General features: G+C 36.2%; 2 protein-coding genes across 2 annotated transcripts; both read left to right on the forward strand.

The window, feature by feature from the left end:
* Positions 1 to 7,537: 7,537 nt before the first annotated feature.
* On the forward strand, positions 7,538 to 14,167 carry cgref1 (cell growth regulator with EF-hand domain 1). Its single transcript, XM_055036520.1, has 7 exons — positions 7,538 to 7,965; positions 9,035 to 9,131; positions 10,186 to 10,254; positions 10,652 to 10,725; positions 11,369 to 11,493; positions 11,632 to 11,733; positions 12,945 to 14,167. The coding sequence occupies exons 1-7, from the start codon at positions 7,956 to 7,958 to the stop codon at positions 13,200 to 13,202; spliced, it is 735 nt and encodes a 244-aa protein (XP_054892495.1). The 5' UTR covers positions 7,538 to 7,955; the 3' UTR covers positions 13,203 to 14,167.
* A 180-nt stretch (positions 14,168 to 14,347) lies between these two features.
* On the forward strand, positions 14,348 to 17,109 carry efcab2 (EF-hand calcium binding domain 2). Its single transcript, XM_055036521.1, has 7 exons — positions 14,348 to 14,403; positions 14,519 to 14,606; positions 14,949 to 15,021; positions 16,267 to 16,343; positions 16,557 to 16,599; positions 16,722 to 16,788; positions 16,907 to 17,109. The coding sequence occupies exons 1-7, from the start codon at positions 14,379 to 14,381 to the stop codon at positions 17,023 to 17,025; spliced, it is 492 nt and encodes a 163-aa protein (XP_054892496.1). The 5' UTR covers positions 14,348 to 14,378; the 3' UTR covers positions 17,026 to 17,109.
* The last annotated feature ends 972 nt before the right edge of the window (positions 17,110 to 18,081 follow it).

Consider the following 18,081-nt stretch of genomic DNA (forward strand, 5'->3'; position numbering starts at 1 on the left):
TTAGTATTTTCTTGTGCTGTTTGTGGTTCATCCTTAAAACGTCCATATTCAAAATGTTCCTCAGGCTCCAAAGACTTAAACATTCTCTGTCTTTGGCTCCATTTGTTTTTCCATCTTTCTTCTCTCACTCCTCCTCCTCCTTCTCCCAGATCCAAATGAGAAATTAATAGCTGCTTAATTGTTAGTGTTTCCACCTCAGAACCCCAACAATTAAAGGTTAATTATGTGCCCACTCCTTTTGCTAAACATAGAAGCTGCCTGTGTGACTTTAAATGTGTGGATTCCTGGCTCGCTCTCTGAAACATCCATTCTGACTTACAGATCTGAATGCAAGCTGTAAATAAATATGCAGTTTGTGGAATGAGCTTATAAGAGTCAGCTCAAATCTTCATTTGATCAATTTGTTGAATGTACGTTAGCAAACATATACACCAATTTTCAGTGGTAGTTTTTCATAAAAACAAAAATATATAGAATTAAACTATCAGAGTTTGGGATGATGATTTAAACTGCAAACAAACTTTGAACTTAACTTTCTCCCTAAGCGTCTGTTTCTAGGTTTTCATGATGAGATTTGTTCACTGATGTTCTCCACATCTGAGGCCTTCAGAGGATCTGGTTTATACCTAAATTAAATTACACTATTTTTAGGTCCCTTCTAAAGATAATTAATTAAAATATCAAAAATATTTTAATGATCTCAAAGGGAAATTAAAGATTGTAGCTCATTTAGTCAAATTCTTCAAAGAGTTGTTGAAGAACTCAACCTTTTATCATTTTCTTTTGTTTGCTACTTTTTCTAAGTCCATCACAGGAAGTCATCATAAAATACAGAGCGTAGCCTGACAGTTTTAAGAAACTGTATTTCTTAAAATGTCTCAAAACTTTGTGATGCGTTTCTGCCCCTGATCTCTCAGTCTGCTGATCTTTGTTTAGTTCATTTATTAGCCTCCATGTTTACACAGGAAACCCTCGTCACCCCCTCCATGCTTCTGCTGATCCATTTATTCCTTTATGACTTTATTAATGAGGTCCATTTCTTACCCTCCGCTTCTTTCTCGCTTTGTTTTGCTGTTTCATTCATTCAGCTTTACATCATTCGCACTCAATCTCTAACCAATCACGTTTAAATTGTTTCTTGGATTCATTAAAAACATTTTTTGTGAGCTCTTTTAACAAATGTACCGTGGAAACGTTTCCAGTGTTTCTTTTTCTGAGGACTGTTGACCAGTCTAAAGAAATGTTATTGCAGTTGGGATTAACATGCCTGTGTGTCTGCATATCTGTGAGCTGCAGCACATCCTTTACAAACGGGCTGCTTAATGACCGCAGTTCGTCTGCAGAGCAACAATCAGTGACGCTGATTCTTAGTTATGGTCAGTTTATGCTGCAGGTACTAAAGATAGAACTCCCATTTGACTTGTTTTTCTGCAATTTGTTATTAGTGATAGGTAGTCTGTCTGAAAGGTAAAAATAATACACAGAGCAAATATTTTCCTGCTATTCAATGAAGTGTCTCCACTATAAAAGTGCTTCTTAAAGTCTCTACTATATGGGGCGTTTGTTAGCTTAACAATTTGTAAGTCACAGAATCTGAGCTAATAAAGGAAGTTTTAATTATTATGTTAATAGAGAAACCAAAAGCATGCAATTTGTAATCATTTGCACATTTATTTATGTCCATTCATCAAACATTTTTGTCAAGTTTGTACCAAATTGAGGCTCTTTTTCCAACTATTCTAAAATTAAACTGGAGCCAAATGTTCTACCAAATTAGCTTCCAGTAAGAGTTTTAATTTTTTTTTTTTTTTTGCATTGCTCTGGAAAAAATTAATAGTTCACTTAAGATTATCAGCTTCTCTGGTTTTAGTTTTTATATGTATATGTTTGAGTAAAATGAACATTATTCTTTTATTCTATGAACCATTGACGGCGTGTCTCTGAAATTAGATCCAATCATTTTGGAGTTATTTACAGAAAATAAAAAATGGTGAAAACTAGAACAATGTAGTGCTTTCAGACCTCAAGTAATGCAAAAAGAACAAGTTGATATTGATATAGAAACAACAACACTAATGTTTTAACTCAGGAAAAGTTCAGACACCAATATTTGGTGAAACAACCAGGAGGTTTTCAATGGTTTCAGTGGAGTGGGCACGTGGGGATCCATACATACATTCAGGTTACATCCCTGCCAAAAATCAGTTGTTATTTCCTAAAACAAATCGGATCTCCAAAACAAAAGATCATCTGTGTTTTTTAAATTTCATCAATTCCAGGTAGGAAGACATCTCTGACCATTGTATATATATTTAATAACAAGTATGAATAGTTTTTGACACTGTTGGAGCCCCATATGTACCGGTAAGATACTAAATTACTTCCAGACTGTCTGAAGCACATTTTACAAGTGTTTCCATGTGACCATAATTTTTTGTGCAAATCCTTTCCATATGTCTATGTGTGACTGTTGCAGTTTACAGCTGACCATTGACTTCATGGAAACAGAACTTTTCATCCAGTTCAAAACATCGAACTATATGTGTGTAAATGACTCGTACGTCATTTAACGCTTACAAGTCATGTTCATGTGTGGCTGCAATGAAGAAATCTTCCAGTTAATTTGCCCTGACTGTTTGAACCCTGCATGTCTAGAGAACATTTTCTGACACAAGTCTCCAATTAGACGCTCATGACGTCAAACTGCTAGTCTAGTCTAGACTAGTGTTTAGACTAGTATCCATACCCTCCTGATTCTGACCAAGAATTGAGTACAAATAAATGGCAACAAATTGCTAATTGTGGTGCATGCTGCTCTGATTTCCCGGTAGGTGTCCTCTCTCCATGCACTATAGCTGATCTTTGCCAGAAAATCTAAATTTAAGTGTGATCGTAGGTAAAACGTCACTGTGCTGCTCTCCTCCTCTTCCTCATTTTGTGAGTGTGTGTGCATTTGTGTGGAAAGGCAGGTAAGGAATTAACGCTCATTGTAAGCTCCAGTTTGCTGCAGTGTTATTTGAAACGGTGACCAATTAACTTTCATAGGTCTCCCCCATATTTGGACCATTGCTGCTCTTTTGTCTCCTGGATTTCTGGACGTTCACCAGTTAAATTCGGAGTGTGGTGGTGTCCCTATAGTGGTCCCTTCTGCCTGTAACCTCAGCTACTGTAGTTTCTTGTTGTTCTTAGTTTTTTGTTAGACAGAAATGGTTTTAAAAGAACATTTTAAAAGAATTTAGTAAATGGGTTTTTGTACATTTGAAACTGTCTCAGATGTCTCCACTCCATGCATTACCGAATCTGTGTCCCTTAAAAAGAAGAAAATATTCCCTGGGAGAAATTCCCAGGGTGGCGATGTTGAGCAACTTATTATTTTGGTCCAGAAATTTAAATTACATAATGTTCCCACCACATTTACAAAAAGCGATCATTATGCAGATTTTCCAAGTTTCAAAAGGAAAAAAAATGACCCTTTTCCTGTCGATCCGAATACAAATTACATCAAAAATCAGATTTCTTTATTGCATTTCTTTAATTTTATCAATGCAACAAAACACAATACATTGATATTGTAGCAGAAGGTAAACTTAAAGCATCATTGTACAACAGAGTCAAGTGGTGCGTCATTTTCCGTCCAGGACGCCCTGCAGGGAAAATAAACATTTAATCATAAATACTAATTAGGTATACACTTAGTTATTTTAATAGGCTAATATAAACACTTAAAGCTTGTTTTGCTTTCATTATAAACCTAATAAGAGGCTTTTAATTTTTTGTGGCTCCAGACAAATTTGAGGGTTTTGTTTTTTTTTATCTAAAATGGTTCTTTCAACATGTTGGGTTGTTGGTTTAGTTTCCAGTGCAAATATCTTAGTACACCTGAAATCAGACAAAACTAGCTTAGAAGTGACTTTGCAGCAAGATATGAGCTTGTTTTAAGTAAATAATTCCTTATTATTGATGACAAAACACCAGATCCATCGGTAGATTTATTTACTGAACGTTTTGTAAGAGGAATAATCACAAAGACAGTTTTCAGACAGCTGAGCTTTGAGTTGCGTCCGTTCAGAGAGTTTGAGGCCCACACACTGAATGCAGATTGGGACGGCATGTACCAATTACTGCAGTGAGCATACACTGAAATTACACCGAGGTCGAGAGGTCAAAAATAGACTCACACAGTTTTCACTGTTAGGGGCCACCAAAAAGAGGAGCCTAATCCCTGTTATGTAATGGAGGGATGTCCTCAGTTTGGGACATGTGTGAGCGTCACGGCTGTGTGAGCACGCTTAAGAAAACAAAGACGTGCATTTGTGTGACACTGTGCAGAAAAGTCAGTGTCACTAAACGGTCCTCTAGGGAAAATTATTGATTTTTTTCCTCTTGTCTACCTTGGTGATTTTTTAACCTTATATACAAGTCGTCAAACACATAAAACTTTTTAGATTTCTTCACTTTTTTATATGATCAACACAGAGTGAATTATTAGAAGGCAGAAAACAGGGAAGAAATGATTTTTATTTTTAAAAATAAAAATCTGAAATGTGAAGCTGTATTTGCCTCTTTGAGGCAATACTTTGATAAAACACCTTTTGTTTCATCAAACGAAAGCATGAGAAACTTTTGGTGGATTACTAAACTACTTCATACTTTTACACCAAAACACATCAGTTATGAAAAGTATGTATCACATTCACAATTTTGCAATGTGTTGTGTGGGTCAATCCCAATAAAATTCATTTAAAATTTTATTGGGATTTATCATAATAATATGTAGGAAAATTTAAGGGAAGCATATACGGTACTTTTGCAACAATTTGTGCAACTGTTCTGAAAACAGTAAAGCTGATGTGCAGTAAAACATGAACAGCTAAAGAACAAATTTGTTAAACTTGAGTAATTAATTGGTCTGTTTTTGTAATTTTTCCTCCTGATGCTGTGAATACAACTCCAGGGATAAAACATGGCCTTAATACTGTAGGAGGATGTAAAACAATAGATATCTTACTCTCTGACTCATATTTGACAGTAAATCGTGTGAATAATTGCAGAGTAATCCCATTTCTCGGCCGTCGGTGGGATGTTTGCACACCGACCAGCTGTGAAACAACATGGCGCTGCATTCAGGAACAGAGACGCTTGACCTCCTCTGTATCGCTTTTCTTTTCATCCTAAGACTGGAAGGTCTCTCTCTTCTTCCTTGACTATAATGTGTACAGCCAGATTTAATATGAGGTAATATGGTAATTACTGAAAACTTGGTCTCTCATTGTTAATTTTCTAAAAATTGTATGGGAGGAGAAGATTCTTCTGCTCATTTGAAGTAAAGATAGTTCGCCAATTGTCAGAAAACAAACTTTCTGAAACTGAGATTTTCAACACAAGGTTTGCTCTCGTTACTTTGGAAAAGCTCTATTATTTACTTTTTATAAGTTGAATTCTTCCTTCAGCTCAAATGTGTTCTGTCATGTTTACTGTATTGAAACCTAAAGGACTCGTTCGTTTGGATGTGGGAAGTGAGCTTGTGTTTGTTTTTGTCTGCGTAGTTTCATCTGTAATTATCTGGATGAGTAAAAAACAAACATCCTCGTGTTTCTATGGCGTAAGAACTCATGTTGCTTTAAGTAAATAACAATTTGTTGTTGCCTTTATACTCTGTATTACAGCTGATAAGATGGCCGATTAAACTGTGTTGGCATTTCTGCTCCTTAACTTCATTATTAAAAACTTGTTAAAACAAAGTTCTTACTCAAGGCTGAGAAAACAAAATAATTTGAACTCCTTGAGTTCTTTTTAGGTGGAAATCTTTTATAAACTTGCCACTGAAGATGTGGCATTTAATGAAAATATGTTTAACATTTAAAGATTTGAATGTGGGCAATTCAACATTTCCCACAAAACTATATGGTGAATTGCAATATGACACTTAGAGCTAAATAAAATGCTGCAGGGACATCTTCTGGTCAGATTGTGGAATTGCAGCTCTTTCCTTTATTTTCCAGATGTGAACTGAACCATTTTAATGGGGGTTCAGAAAACATTCAGTATTTTGAATCTCTAATTTTAATCTAAGTAAATCCAGTTTTCAGATGAGGATTTTATTAACCTGACCCTATGTGGAAAAGTAATCGTCCCACCTTTAAGGTTTTGGGAGAAATGTCTTCCCGCTCTTCTTGTTTTTGTTCAGCCACGTAAAAAAGTGTTTTGAAATAATCCGACATCTTCTTAATCGTACAAAAGTCTAAACTTCAGCTAATTTAATTTCATCATTTTGGGTTTTTTGAGTCATTCGGAGACAAACTTACTGCTATGTTTGGAACTGATGACTTGTTATTCCTTTAAAGAGGAAAGTTTATATCATCAATGGTCTGAAGAAGATAAATTTTGCTGTTTACGCCTTTATCTTTTTTACACCAGGAAAAACTTCTCATTTTTTTCCAGTCAGTTCACTTTATAGACCTCCTTGAGTTGTTGATCTGCTATAAGTGTAACATTTTGTTCCAACCAACTCAAAAAAGTCGGAGTCGTCTTCTCACCATGATCCTTTTGAACCTTTGCTATCTATATATCTATATGGAGGAAGCGGCTCTGATATCAGTGAGTCGCTGGTTCAATTCCTGCCAGTAGCTTGCCACCACCAGCGTCCATTGAGTTACATTTATTCAATGGCCATGACTGATTTTATTGTAAAGCATATTTGAGGGTTTAAATATTAATCTGATGCCACTTAATTTCATAATATTGTACAAAACTGTAATAGAAAATGCTGTGCAGTTATTAGAAATAAAAAATATCAAGCTCACAATTCAAGGGACGTGCAAATGAGTCAGATGTTTTCATAAAAATTTACATTTTAATGGTACAGTTTCATTTTAACTGAGGTAATTTTGGTCTGATATTAAAACGTGAGACAAAAATAGAAACTAATAGATGGGAGCAATGCCAATTAATCTAAATTTGTACATAGAGTTGGATAGTCACTAGTTACATTTACTAAGGTAACTTTTTTGAAAAAATTTAATTTTAGGAGTGTTTTTACCAGTTTTTACTTCAGTAATTTTAGTATAACGTATTGCTACTATTGCTGGAGTAAATTTCTGTATTTTCTACCCCCTGAATGAAAAAATTCACCAAACAATGAAACACACCTGCAGTTTTTGTTAAAGTTTCTATTTTGTGTGTGTGTTTTTTTATTTAAATAAATTGATTTGGAAACATTTCATTTCAAATAAATGTTTTGTTACTTATGATTTTTTTTGTCTTTAATATACCAAAATTTTCATTTAACTTTATATCTCGGTTTGTCCGATTATATAATTTTTAAATATTAAATCATTGATCATTTGATTTGATATTTTACCAAATACTTTTTTACTCTTACTTGAGTCATTTCTTAGTTACTTGTTAACCCTACTTAAGTAAACGTGTGTTGAAGTCGTGCCACCCTTCAGTACTCACCTCTGTAGCAATTTGTTAATTTATTACATTTTGGCACTTTCGGTCCTCCATACAGGAGTGGCCGCTACGCTTTCCTTGAAAGCTGCAGCTGCTGGATTTAAGATGCACGTAAATCACGACCCTAAATATGCTGCAAAAACAAAAGGCCGACCGCATTTCACCCTGGAGAGTGAACTGCAGCTCCGCCCATTGAACGATGGGATCTGAGCCAGGATTACAAACATAATCATCAGGTTTGTGTGTCCGCACCCTCAGAGGAATGTGACTGTGTGCGTGGACGTGGCGTGGCAGGAAAATCCCGGACAAAGACAGACCGGGCTTTTCCACGTGGAGCCTGCCACGGAGCAAAAGCCGCAGCGGGGACCGGAGCGGGGGAGGGCGCAGTGCTGCAGAGCCGGCGGGGCGGTGCGGGGCGGTGCGGGACGGGACGGAGGTGTCCTCCAGAAATGAACCTTTAACCTGCGGAAATCAACGTTTCTCCTGTCAACACTCCAGCTATGCATTCAGGTAGGCTCGGTGTGCAGATTACACAGATGCTGCACTGATTTCACTCTAAACCCGTTTAAATGTTGAGTTTCCAGATTATTAAGGGTCCTGGGATTTAACAAGACCTTAAATATTCTTCCGAGATGGAGGTTTGATGTTGAAGACATCACACAGGAACCAGTTTGTCCCGTCGAGTGAATGCGGTGACAGATAATGCTGCAGTGAAACGATGCAAACTGCATCGACTGTATGAGGAAGCTGCAGGGATTTAATATAAAGTCTGATTTAAAAGGAAAACATTTTATAATAGTTTTTCCCCCCCTTTAAATTAGCAATCTACACAAATCAAATATTCTGCTTTCACTTTCAAAATGATGGTTACAAGAGTCAAGTTACAGAAAAAACAACAATGGAGAGGAAAAGCGTCTGTCCTGCATCCCATTGTTGTGATAATTATTATTAGGTTTTATCTCATGAATATGATCAAGTCATCAATACAACTTTCATTTGTAAGCTCTGTTCTCATTACAGAGGTGGAAATAAAAATGAAAATCATTGCCTTCATTGACAAAAATACAAATGATATTCCCAGAGTGATTACACAGTCCTGTTTCTACAAATTATAACATTTTTATTTCGGTTTTTGCATTACATTTAAACCCGAAGTCAGTTTTCTTTGAGTCTTGTAAATCTTCAGACTGTTTTAGTTAGAACCATTCAGATTTAACAAATAGATTAAAGTCACATCAAAGAAGCTATTAGCAAAAGAAAATAAGCAAATTTTGCTGCGATGCATAAAAAACCCTGCAGTTTTTATTCTCTGTTGAAGGGTAAGTAGGTCAAAATGAAAACTGACCCTTTAAGATTAGTTATTGTTCTACTCTGTTTTTAGAAATTCAATGTTTTATGGTCTTTGCCATCTAAATTTTCTCTTTATTATTAAGCATTTTACTATTTCAAACTAGGATCTACAACAAAATCACACATTTTGAGTCCTTCACTAAACGTTAGAGGGCTTATCAGTGTATTGTTCATATATTTTTATAGATTAAATCTTGAAGTGGTTAATCCCATCATTGTGTATTCTCAGGTCTGCGAATGGGGAACCGGCTGGTTCCTCCTGCTCTGTCCCTGTGTTTCCTCATTAACCTGAGCCTGGCAGCACCAGGACTCCCTGGGACTCAAAGGTGACCCAATCACTCCAGTAGTGAGCCTCACTCATCACATCTATAATATTTGAAGCTTAAATTTAAGCTAAAACATGTACAGATGACAGTAGATGTTTAGATTCATGTTGTCACTGTTTGACACTAAATCAGACTAAACTATTCCTCTTTTAGGTAAATTGTTAGGTATAACAATTTATTTTAGGTAAATATTGGGTGATGTTTATGTTACACACCTAAAAACATCCGTCTCTGAAATCAGGAACCCAGCTGTGTTTATGCCAGCGTGTAATCGTCCAGACAGTTGGACGCATTTCGTTCAGAGATCTGGAAACTGTGACCAAGAACATTATGATATCTAGAATTCTATTTCTGATCTTGTAATTAAAAAATATCTCTAATCAGAGAGATATTGGGCTGAATGTCTCAATGTCTGACTTGACATCAGACATTGAGAGAAAAAGTGCATCAACTAAAGGGGCAATGGCATTAACATTTTCCTTGTTTTTAATACTTCACATTCTACTGCTTGTAAAAACACTCAAAGCGCTTAAAAAAAAAACACCAATGTTTTTTGCTGTCCAGAATAATATTATTAAATTACGTTCTACAGGCACTGCACAGTCACCTAACCCCAGTGGCACTCCAGAATGTTTGGTCAGCTGGTTTTTATTGTTGAATCACCATCCAGAAACCACTTGCTCCATTCTTGTTGGTTAAGCAGGAAGCTCCACTTGTGCTTTTCAAAGATGTCTAGTTATATAATTTTGCATCCATTTTCATGTGCGAGTGTAAATATTGAGTTGGGGGGCGTGGCTAGCAGCATCTCATTCTGAAGAACTGAGCAACATAAAATCTCATTAGCTAAAAAGGATTTTCTCCAAAAATGTAACGCACCTGTTATAGTCTAAACACTTAGATAAGAAAATATTAAAAACATGACTAAATTCTGATACAAAAATAAAAAAAAAGTACTGATATGCTGCCTCTTTAGTTGGATTTAAAATGAATAAATCCAACTAAACATGTCAATAGATCTACTTTAGTTTGTTGTTTTTGTTATTCCATCCGTTAGGGAAGAATCAGATGTCCGTCCCCCTCCAGGACTGATCAACCCCTTTGGCTCTGGAGAAGAGGAACGCAGGTGAGAGGCTTTCAAACGAGGCCCAGCTGATGAACTGCAAACCCAGAAATGGAGCCCATTTCTTAGAAATGAGCTTTCTAAGAAAGTCCAATTCAAGGTTACGCCCACATCACCACTCGTTTCCTCCAGCCACACTATTAAGGTTTTTCATCATTGCCAGCGATGATGTAAAACAGTGGACTGAGCAGGTTCTGTCTTGTCACTCTGCTGATGTGGCCAGGGCCAAACACTGATGAGAGGAGAAACTCCAGACTTTGTTATTATTATTATTATTATTACTACTTGAATATTCCCAATTCAGATTTTTATTATAATGATAATTTCACCAGTTAATTTGTTCTATTTTTATCTTTTCTGTTATTTCCACCTGATGTTTTGTAAAACTGTGTAATTGCAGGTTGTTGCAGAGCTACATTCAGGAAAGTCTGCGCAACGGCCAGGGAAGTCCTGACATCACTTCCTGGGAGCAAGGTAGACGACACCTACTGCAAACAACACTTAATATCTAAGATCTATACAGATACGGATCAATAAATCACTGAATTATTCAAAGGGTAAGTAATCTTAATGATTAAACTGAAGAAGTAAAAGCAACATATCAAATTGCTCGGATCGTGGACTTGATTGTTCCCCATTTTATCACTGATTGGACCTGAAGCAACTTGAACTTTTTTTGCTTCTCCATCCTATGATGTTGTATTTGGGTCATAACAGATGGGACAAAAAGAGTAACTTTCCACCAAAAACAAAAAAGAAAAAAAAAAACAACTCAAATTTTGAGATTTATCTCAGAAATTTTCCAGAAAAAAAGAGGAACTTTCTGAGTTTCAAAAGTCAAAACAAACCATTATCACTGGGACCAACATCAACCACTTCCTGTTGTCTTCTTTGTTGTTTTCAACAGTAGTAACGTCCAGCTGTTGATCACGTCTCACATTATGTGAAAAAGTGTTTCCACTGTCGTTTTGCAAAATAAATTTAAATCAATGTGGCCAAAAACCGCCTCATCCTGGAACAGGAACTTGTTTTTGTTAAACATGAGTTTTTTTCTAGATACTCTTTCAAAATTTAAATGAACTTTAGTATATAACGCGTCTTCTCTGTTTTGCTCCAGAGGTGTTCTTCCTGTTTCGTCTTTATGATTATGATCGCAGCAGATTCTTGGATGGCTTGGAGATCATGAAGCTGCTCTTTGACTACAACTCCCATCATGCACTGGGATTAGAGGCCAGTGAGCAAGTAAGCTGAAGTGACTGAATCAGCATTTGGTTGTTTTTTAAGCCACTGTAGCATTTGTGTGTATTTGTAAATACCACCTTCAGGGATTTTTGGCTGCTTTTGTAAATGTGTTTTTCTTTTCGTGCCGTTTGGGTTCAGGTGGTGTCCATGGTGGATTTCTTACTACAAACTCAGGATCTGAACCAGGATGGCCTGCTGGACCCTTCAGAGCTGCTGTCGCCTTCATTGATTAACACACAGGTACACTGTTTGACGTTAGCAAAATTTACATAACATGCACACATTGTTTTATCTATAATACTTTTTTATTTAAAAATCTGAAAGTTGTTATATTTAATAAACTATCTCCAATTGTCTTCAGATGCTGCATTATTAGCAGAATTGGGTAGTAACTAGTTACATGTACTCAGTTACTTACTGAGTCAGTTTGTGGAAAAAATTAACTTTTTACAAGGCTGTACATGTTTATTTGAGCAATTTTAGTGTGAAGTACCGTAATTCTTAATTGAGTAAAGTTTCTGGATAACAAGTGAGAAAATTCACTGAATGAAGAATAAACTTATTTTAACCAAAAATTCACAAGAGACACACCTGCAGTTTTTATTAGTTTCATGTTTTATAAATTGAAAGAAATTGATTTGGAAAATGTTTCTTTTGCCCAATTTTGTTATTTTGTCATTATATTGTTCATGTGAATTATTTTCATTTTGGTCTTTAAAATGCCCAAATTTTCACATACATTTCATTCTGTCTGATTATGTAGCTTTGAAATATTTAATTTCAAAATGAAATATTTAATGGTTAAATATTTAATTTGAGTTTAAATTCAATCAGATATTTAATTTTTAAATATTTAAAATATTGAATATTTATAAATACTATAATTATTATATAAGCTTTCAACAGTAATAACATTTTAAAGTTGAAATCAACTTTAAAAGGAGGTTTAGCAGATATAAAAATGACAAATATTTCCATAATGATCAATAACTATTTGATGAATACAATACCAATTTTTTAAATTGTACTTTTTACCATAGAAGGTACAATTTTATGGTACCTTTTAAGATACATTTGTAAGATACTTGAGTACTTGGTAAAGTAAAGCAAGCAAAAACGTAAAAATATCCTTTTTACCAAATACTTTGTACTCTTACTTGAAATAAGATGTTTATTTTTTTGCAGTGTGACGAGTAAAGACTACTAGCATGTTTAGCTTTAGTATTAGCATGATGCAGCTAAACCAGCTAAGGCTAGTTATAATAACAAATGAAAACCAATCATTCAGCATTACATTTAACAACTAACACAAATGATTAAAATGCTAATCGTTGTAACAGCTGTTAAAGTCCTTGAGATTTCCTCCAGTGATTTACTGTCACATTCTGATTGTTTTTTTTTTTTTTACATTATTTTTTAAGTGACATTGTTTCCCAACATCTATTTTAAAGGGCTCAAGCGACAACAAAACACCTCATCAAGAGCCGGAGTTGGCAGAAGAGAAAATGCAATCAAACACAGCTGCTGTGGAGTCGAATGCAGGAGCGGCGGAGCAGAAAGACGAGCAGAAAGACGAGCAGCACCTGGACGTGATGATGCTTCAGGACGAACCCGTAAAGCAAACAGAGGAACATCGAGATCAAGAACCTCCTAATGCGTTAGCAGAACCCCACCATGAGCCTGTGCATCAAGGGCAACCAGAAATATAAATATTAACCACTTTACCATTTAGCCTGCTTTAGAAAAAAAAACTTTTAAAGATAAATTTATCACTGTAAATTGTGTGTTTTTTTAATATATGAATCTCTAAGCATATTTTAAAAAATGGCTGTTAAAATGCTGGGTCGCTTTAACGGCTTTCTGTCGCAATCTTCCTACAAATAAAGTGATTCCCACAACGTTTTTACAAAGGTAGAGGTTTTAAATTAAACTCCTAATCTTTCCATAAATTAAAATGTTATGATTGGCAGAAATATTTCACCAAAGTAGTCTGTTCTGACATGCTAGAATACAATATATTATATAGATATGTATATTCTTTCACATCCTAAGATGTTGACAAATATCCTATTTCAGATAAAATTGAAGTGGAGGTTGAATGAATGAATCCCGGATTAGTTTGTTTTCAGTATTTCCTTTGCATACAACCAAAAACGCATACACTCCCCTGACAAAGACAAGATCTTTATTTTGAATGACCAAACTGACAAAAGATGATTTCTGACCATGCAAATAGGAAAATAAAAAACAAAAAGCCTTTTTGTTGTGATCAGTGAGTCACATTTCCTACATCGAAACCCTCATCTGATGGGATCCGTCATTGTTTGGAACTATTATTATCCGTTTGGTATTCATGATGTCCAAGGGGTGCAATTAGACTGTTATTTATTTACACTGTTCTGACATATAGTTAGCCTAGTAAACCCAGTGTGTTTAGATACATCGGTTATGTGCCATAAAATAAATCAACATACATTTTCAGAAAATGCTCATCTTTGTTATTACATCCAGAATGACCAGTTGAAATAACTGATTTTTTTTTTTTTTTTAGCATTTGATTCAAAATGTTTGCGAGGAAATGCTTGTAAATCGACTGAATTTATAAATTATTTATTCACTTTTTGAATCAAGTTTAAAGGCTTTTGCTTTAAAAATAAATAAAATGTTTCTTTTATTTCTTTGTGTCCCGCTGGTCTAATTATTAGGTGAGTGTTGTTAGAAATCAAGTATTAATATAATGAAACTGCACGAGTATTTTTTTTAAAATAAAAGTCTCAGCAGCTTATAAATATAAATATTATTGCTTGAAACGTTTTCAATATTTCACTTTATTTACTTGTGAACTTTATTTACTGTTGCCAGGCAACAGGAAAACAAGAAGAAAGATGGCGGAGGACGCAGAAAGCGCAGGTTGGTACCGACTTAATGGAGTCAATGTGCGGGTTTAGCGGAGCCGCGGTTACTTGTTTCATCAGTCGGAGGTGTTTTAACAGCGGTGTCCGTCATTCGGCCCTGTTTGTTGCAGAAAACGAAAACATTGTGACCATTCACAGGAAGATAACAGCCGCCTTTGAGCCGTTTGACTACGAGTCCAAAAACACGGTGGACGTTCGGTAAACAGCATTAACATGAATGTACAATTATTACCAAACGACAACAATAATAATAACATGCAAATATTGGAGCTCATACTCATTAGGCTCAGAGACACATTTAAGATTTAATTTCTATTTGTTTTGATGATTATGACTGAAATCAGTGAGAATAAATCTGTATAAATTGGGAGAATTAACTAGGAAGAGGAAGTAGGTCTTTTTTTTTTTCTTTTTTACCTCGTTGGTAACTATTTTTAAAAAGCTTGAATCCAAACTAGGTCAGAAAATAGTGCAGTTTCTGCGTCAAGCTGAGCAGATGTAATGTTTCCTTCTAACCCTCATTATGTGCCTGTTTTCCAGGGAGCTTGGTACCATCATGTATTCTCTGGACTGCTTCCCCACTCAAGCAGACATACGTGAATTTATAGCCGAGGTCAGAGCAGTCTGATTGTTTATTCTGTTCATACACAAACGAACTGGTTTCAAACCATGCTCCCACTGAACGGCCGTAGGTTGGGTCTCCATGCAAAACATGTTAGTTACATTTAATAGTAAACACAATCATTCCCAAATGTTGAGATTTCACCAGATCATTTCTGGCCGTTTTGAGCTCATTAAGGAATGCTACGTCACGATGACGTAAAGAGCTGCTGCTGGCCACGCCCTTCAAGCAGATGCACAGTAGGACTTCTTTGTTCTAAATGCAAAAAAATTCAGCACAAAAAACAATTTTCCCCCCCTCAAATGTGACCTTTTTCTAAGAAGCATTTCTCTCAACATGTACAAAAAATAAATTGAGTCAGACATTGTCTGTAGTGTCCGACATTTTTTCACAAACTCTGTATCTTCTGAGTATAAACCATTATTTCAAGTTTACTACATTCCTGCCAGTAAAGGTGCAGATATTGTAGAGTACTGCAACAGTGAGGACCTGCATTAGCTTATGCTAACTGACAACTCATGTCTGCTGTGAACAAAAATATACTAAACATCATTTTGTACTTACATCACCATCATCTGCAGGTTTGTGACGAACAGGAACAGAGCTTTCCTTCAGTCCAAGTACCTTTGATAGATCCTGTCCTGTAATGTTGGTGGTTGTCAGAGGATTTCTACCTAAAATGATTTGCGCAAACCACAACATCGCCGGGACATTGGTGGCAAAAATAAAATGAAGCCACGCAGCTCTGTTCTCCGTGAATGAGAGAAAATGACTGGACTGCACAAAAACATTTTCCTTTTCCAGAAGCCACAGCAGAGGTAGCTTAGCGTCTTGAATGAAGTGGGCGGAGCTCCACTTGAATGAAGTGGGCGGAGCTCCACTTGAATGAAGTGGGCGGAGCTCCACTTGAATGAAGTGGGCGGAGCTCCACTTGGGTTGCTAGCTGAGGGGCTGGACTTAGTTTGGGTTTGCTTGGTAACAGATTGTGACACAATTTAGATGTTTTTGAAACAAGGTCTCTTTTGCAGACACCAGCAGAACATTTACTTCTTCCTCCCAAAAAAACAAGTGGGTGTTTGTTGTTGTTTAGACTGTTTTAAGATGTGGGACGTTCTCATAATGGAAGTACAGAAACATGCAAAAGTGTATTTAGCATAGTAGTGGACCTTTAATGTGCAAAAGTTCTGGTGTAAAGTTTAAAGAGTAAAACCCAGGTATTTCGTTCTGTCCACCCAGGTGGAAGAAAATTCCTCCGGAACTGTACATCTAGATAAGTTCTTGCCGGCTATGACCAAAGTCCTGCTGGAGAACAAGTAAGATAATTCATGGTGGCTCCATGACACCAGTATTCACATTTTGATGCAGATGTTTTGTTTGTATACTGTGAAACTCCTTAATAAAAAAATTGCTTACAGTTATTTTTAAATGTTCATTTTAAAACAGAATGATTCCTGTGTAGTTTCTGTATCACTAACCATGTATGACATGTCTGCAGAAAATAACTGGTGGGTTGTTGTGTCTGTTAGGTTTCCTCCCATCCCCAGGAGCAAAATATTTCAGGCTTTCAAGGTGAAATTGGCTGTTTCTTCCTCATCCTGTCATTTGTTTCTCTGCAGCAGCTTTTGCTGATACTTTCACAAGAATTCAGATTTTCACATGAGCAACAATATCAAGCAATAAACTGTTTCCAGGTTCTCGACAAAGAGCAGAAAGGTTTCCTCGAACCCGAAGAGCTGTCAAAGTTTATGATGGAGGAAGGTGAAGCAATAACCTTAAGAAGAAACAGGAGCTAATGCTACTCACAATAAGTGGATTCAGTCTTAGTTGTTTTTTCATTGAAAAACATTTTGCATGTTTTTGTTTGTTTTTTAACCAGGTGAACCTTTCACTCAGGAGGAGATGGACGAGATGCTGACAGCACACACCAATCGAAAGGAGAACGTCATTTATTATGACAAGTTGATCAACAAACTCACTGCTGACGCTCCCAAGTAGAAAGTGAAAAAACCTTAATGACTGTCTATCACACTTAGGCCTGTCGATAAACAATAAATCAATTGATTGCAAGACAAATTAAAACTATCGACCTCATTTCAATTATCAGCTTTATTGTTTCTGAATGAAAAAAGGCTCAAGTCCGGTGCTCTCCACTGACCCTCCCGTCCTCATGTCCTTAGGTTAATGCCCAGCATGCACTACACAATCTTAGAAATGTCAGCCGATTGTCGGCCCATTTTCAAAACCTGAGAGACCCACACATCAGCCGACAGAAATCCTTGGTTTAACGGTTTGATCAAACAGTGTGGTGTCCAACAATGGGCAGAAAATAATAAGTCCAGTTAACTCATTTTAAAACCAGGCATTAATCAATGCTTTACTATAATCTACCTGCAATGTATGTGGCTCATGTCAGTACTGACTGAAGGAAAATCATTATGACCAATTTAGGTCACTTTTAGAAGAACAGCTGAAACGTCACGAGGTTTATGAACTTCGGTAGAAATTTCACTACAACTCCTCCCCTTATTCGTATTTTCTTTGCACGAAATGTTGAATAAACATTCATGTTGTTTCCACATATCTCCGATGTCCGCCGGACTTCGGGTTGCGCCGTGTCAGTTGTTTGGGATTCCCCTCAGCTGTTAGGGATTCCCCTCAGCTGTTAGGGATTCCCCTCCTCCCTCAGAAAGCTCACAGGAGAAGCCCCGCTTTCCGATTGGCTACCTGTTACAGTCAACAGGCTGTGTTAACGCTCCAAGTCGAAAATCCTTGATTTATGGCGGAACGGCCACGACAATCTACCGTAACACACCACACAAAAAAATGTGTAGTGTGAACTATTGCATCAGGCAGTCGGATATGACGTCTTCTCTATTTAAATCTAATGATTACTGAAGGGCAATATAGTATACAGACTTCATAATCTGCACTCTTTTGGTTGAATGCAATATTTATATCCACTTTGGCTTTATGTTGCTTAGTTTTTATTCAAGTACCTTTTTTGTTCATGGAGACTGAGAATCCATTTTATTATTATTTTTGTTTAGTTTG

The sequence above is a fragment of the Poeciliopsis prolifica genome, unplaced genomic scaffold (assembly GCF_027474105.1).
Source record: "Poeciliopsis prolifica strain line A6 unplaced genomic scaffold, Auburn_PproV2 SCAFFOLD011, whole genome shotgun sequence".
NCBI classification, from domain to species: Eukaryota; Metazoa; Chordata; class Actinopteri; order Cyprinodontiformes; family Poeciliidae; genus Poeciliopsis; species Poeciliopsis prolifica.

Coding starts and splice junctions, on each gene's coding strand:
- cgref1 (XM_055036520.1), top strand. Junction 9,132..10,185: donor GGACTCCCTGGGACTCAAAG/GTGACCCAATCA, acceptor TCCATCCGTTAG/GGAAGAATCAGATGTCCGTC. Junction 10,255..10,651: donor TCTGGAGAAGAGGAACGCAG/GTGAGAGGCTTT, acceptor GTGTAATTGCAG/GTTGTTGCAGAGCTACATTC.
- efcab2 (XM_055036521.1), top strand. CDS start 14,379: ATGGCGGAGGACGCAGAAAGCGCAG. Junction 14,607..14,948: donor AAAAACACGGTGGACGTTCG/GTAAACAGCATT, acceptor CCTGTTTTCCAG/GGAGCTTGGTACCATCATGT. Junction 16,600..16,721: donor AAATATTTCAGGCTTTCAAG/GTGAAATTGGCT, acceptor AACTGTTTCCAG/GTTCTCGACAAAGAGCAGAA.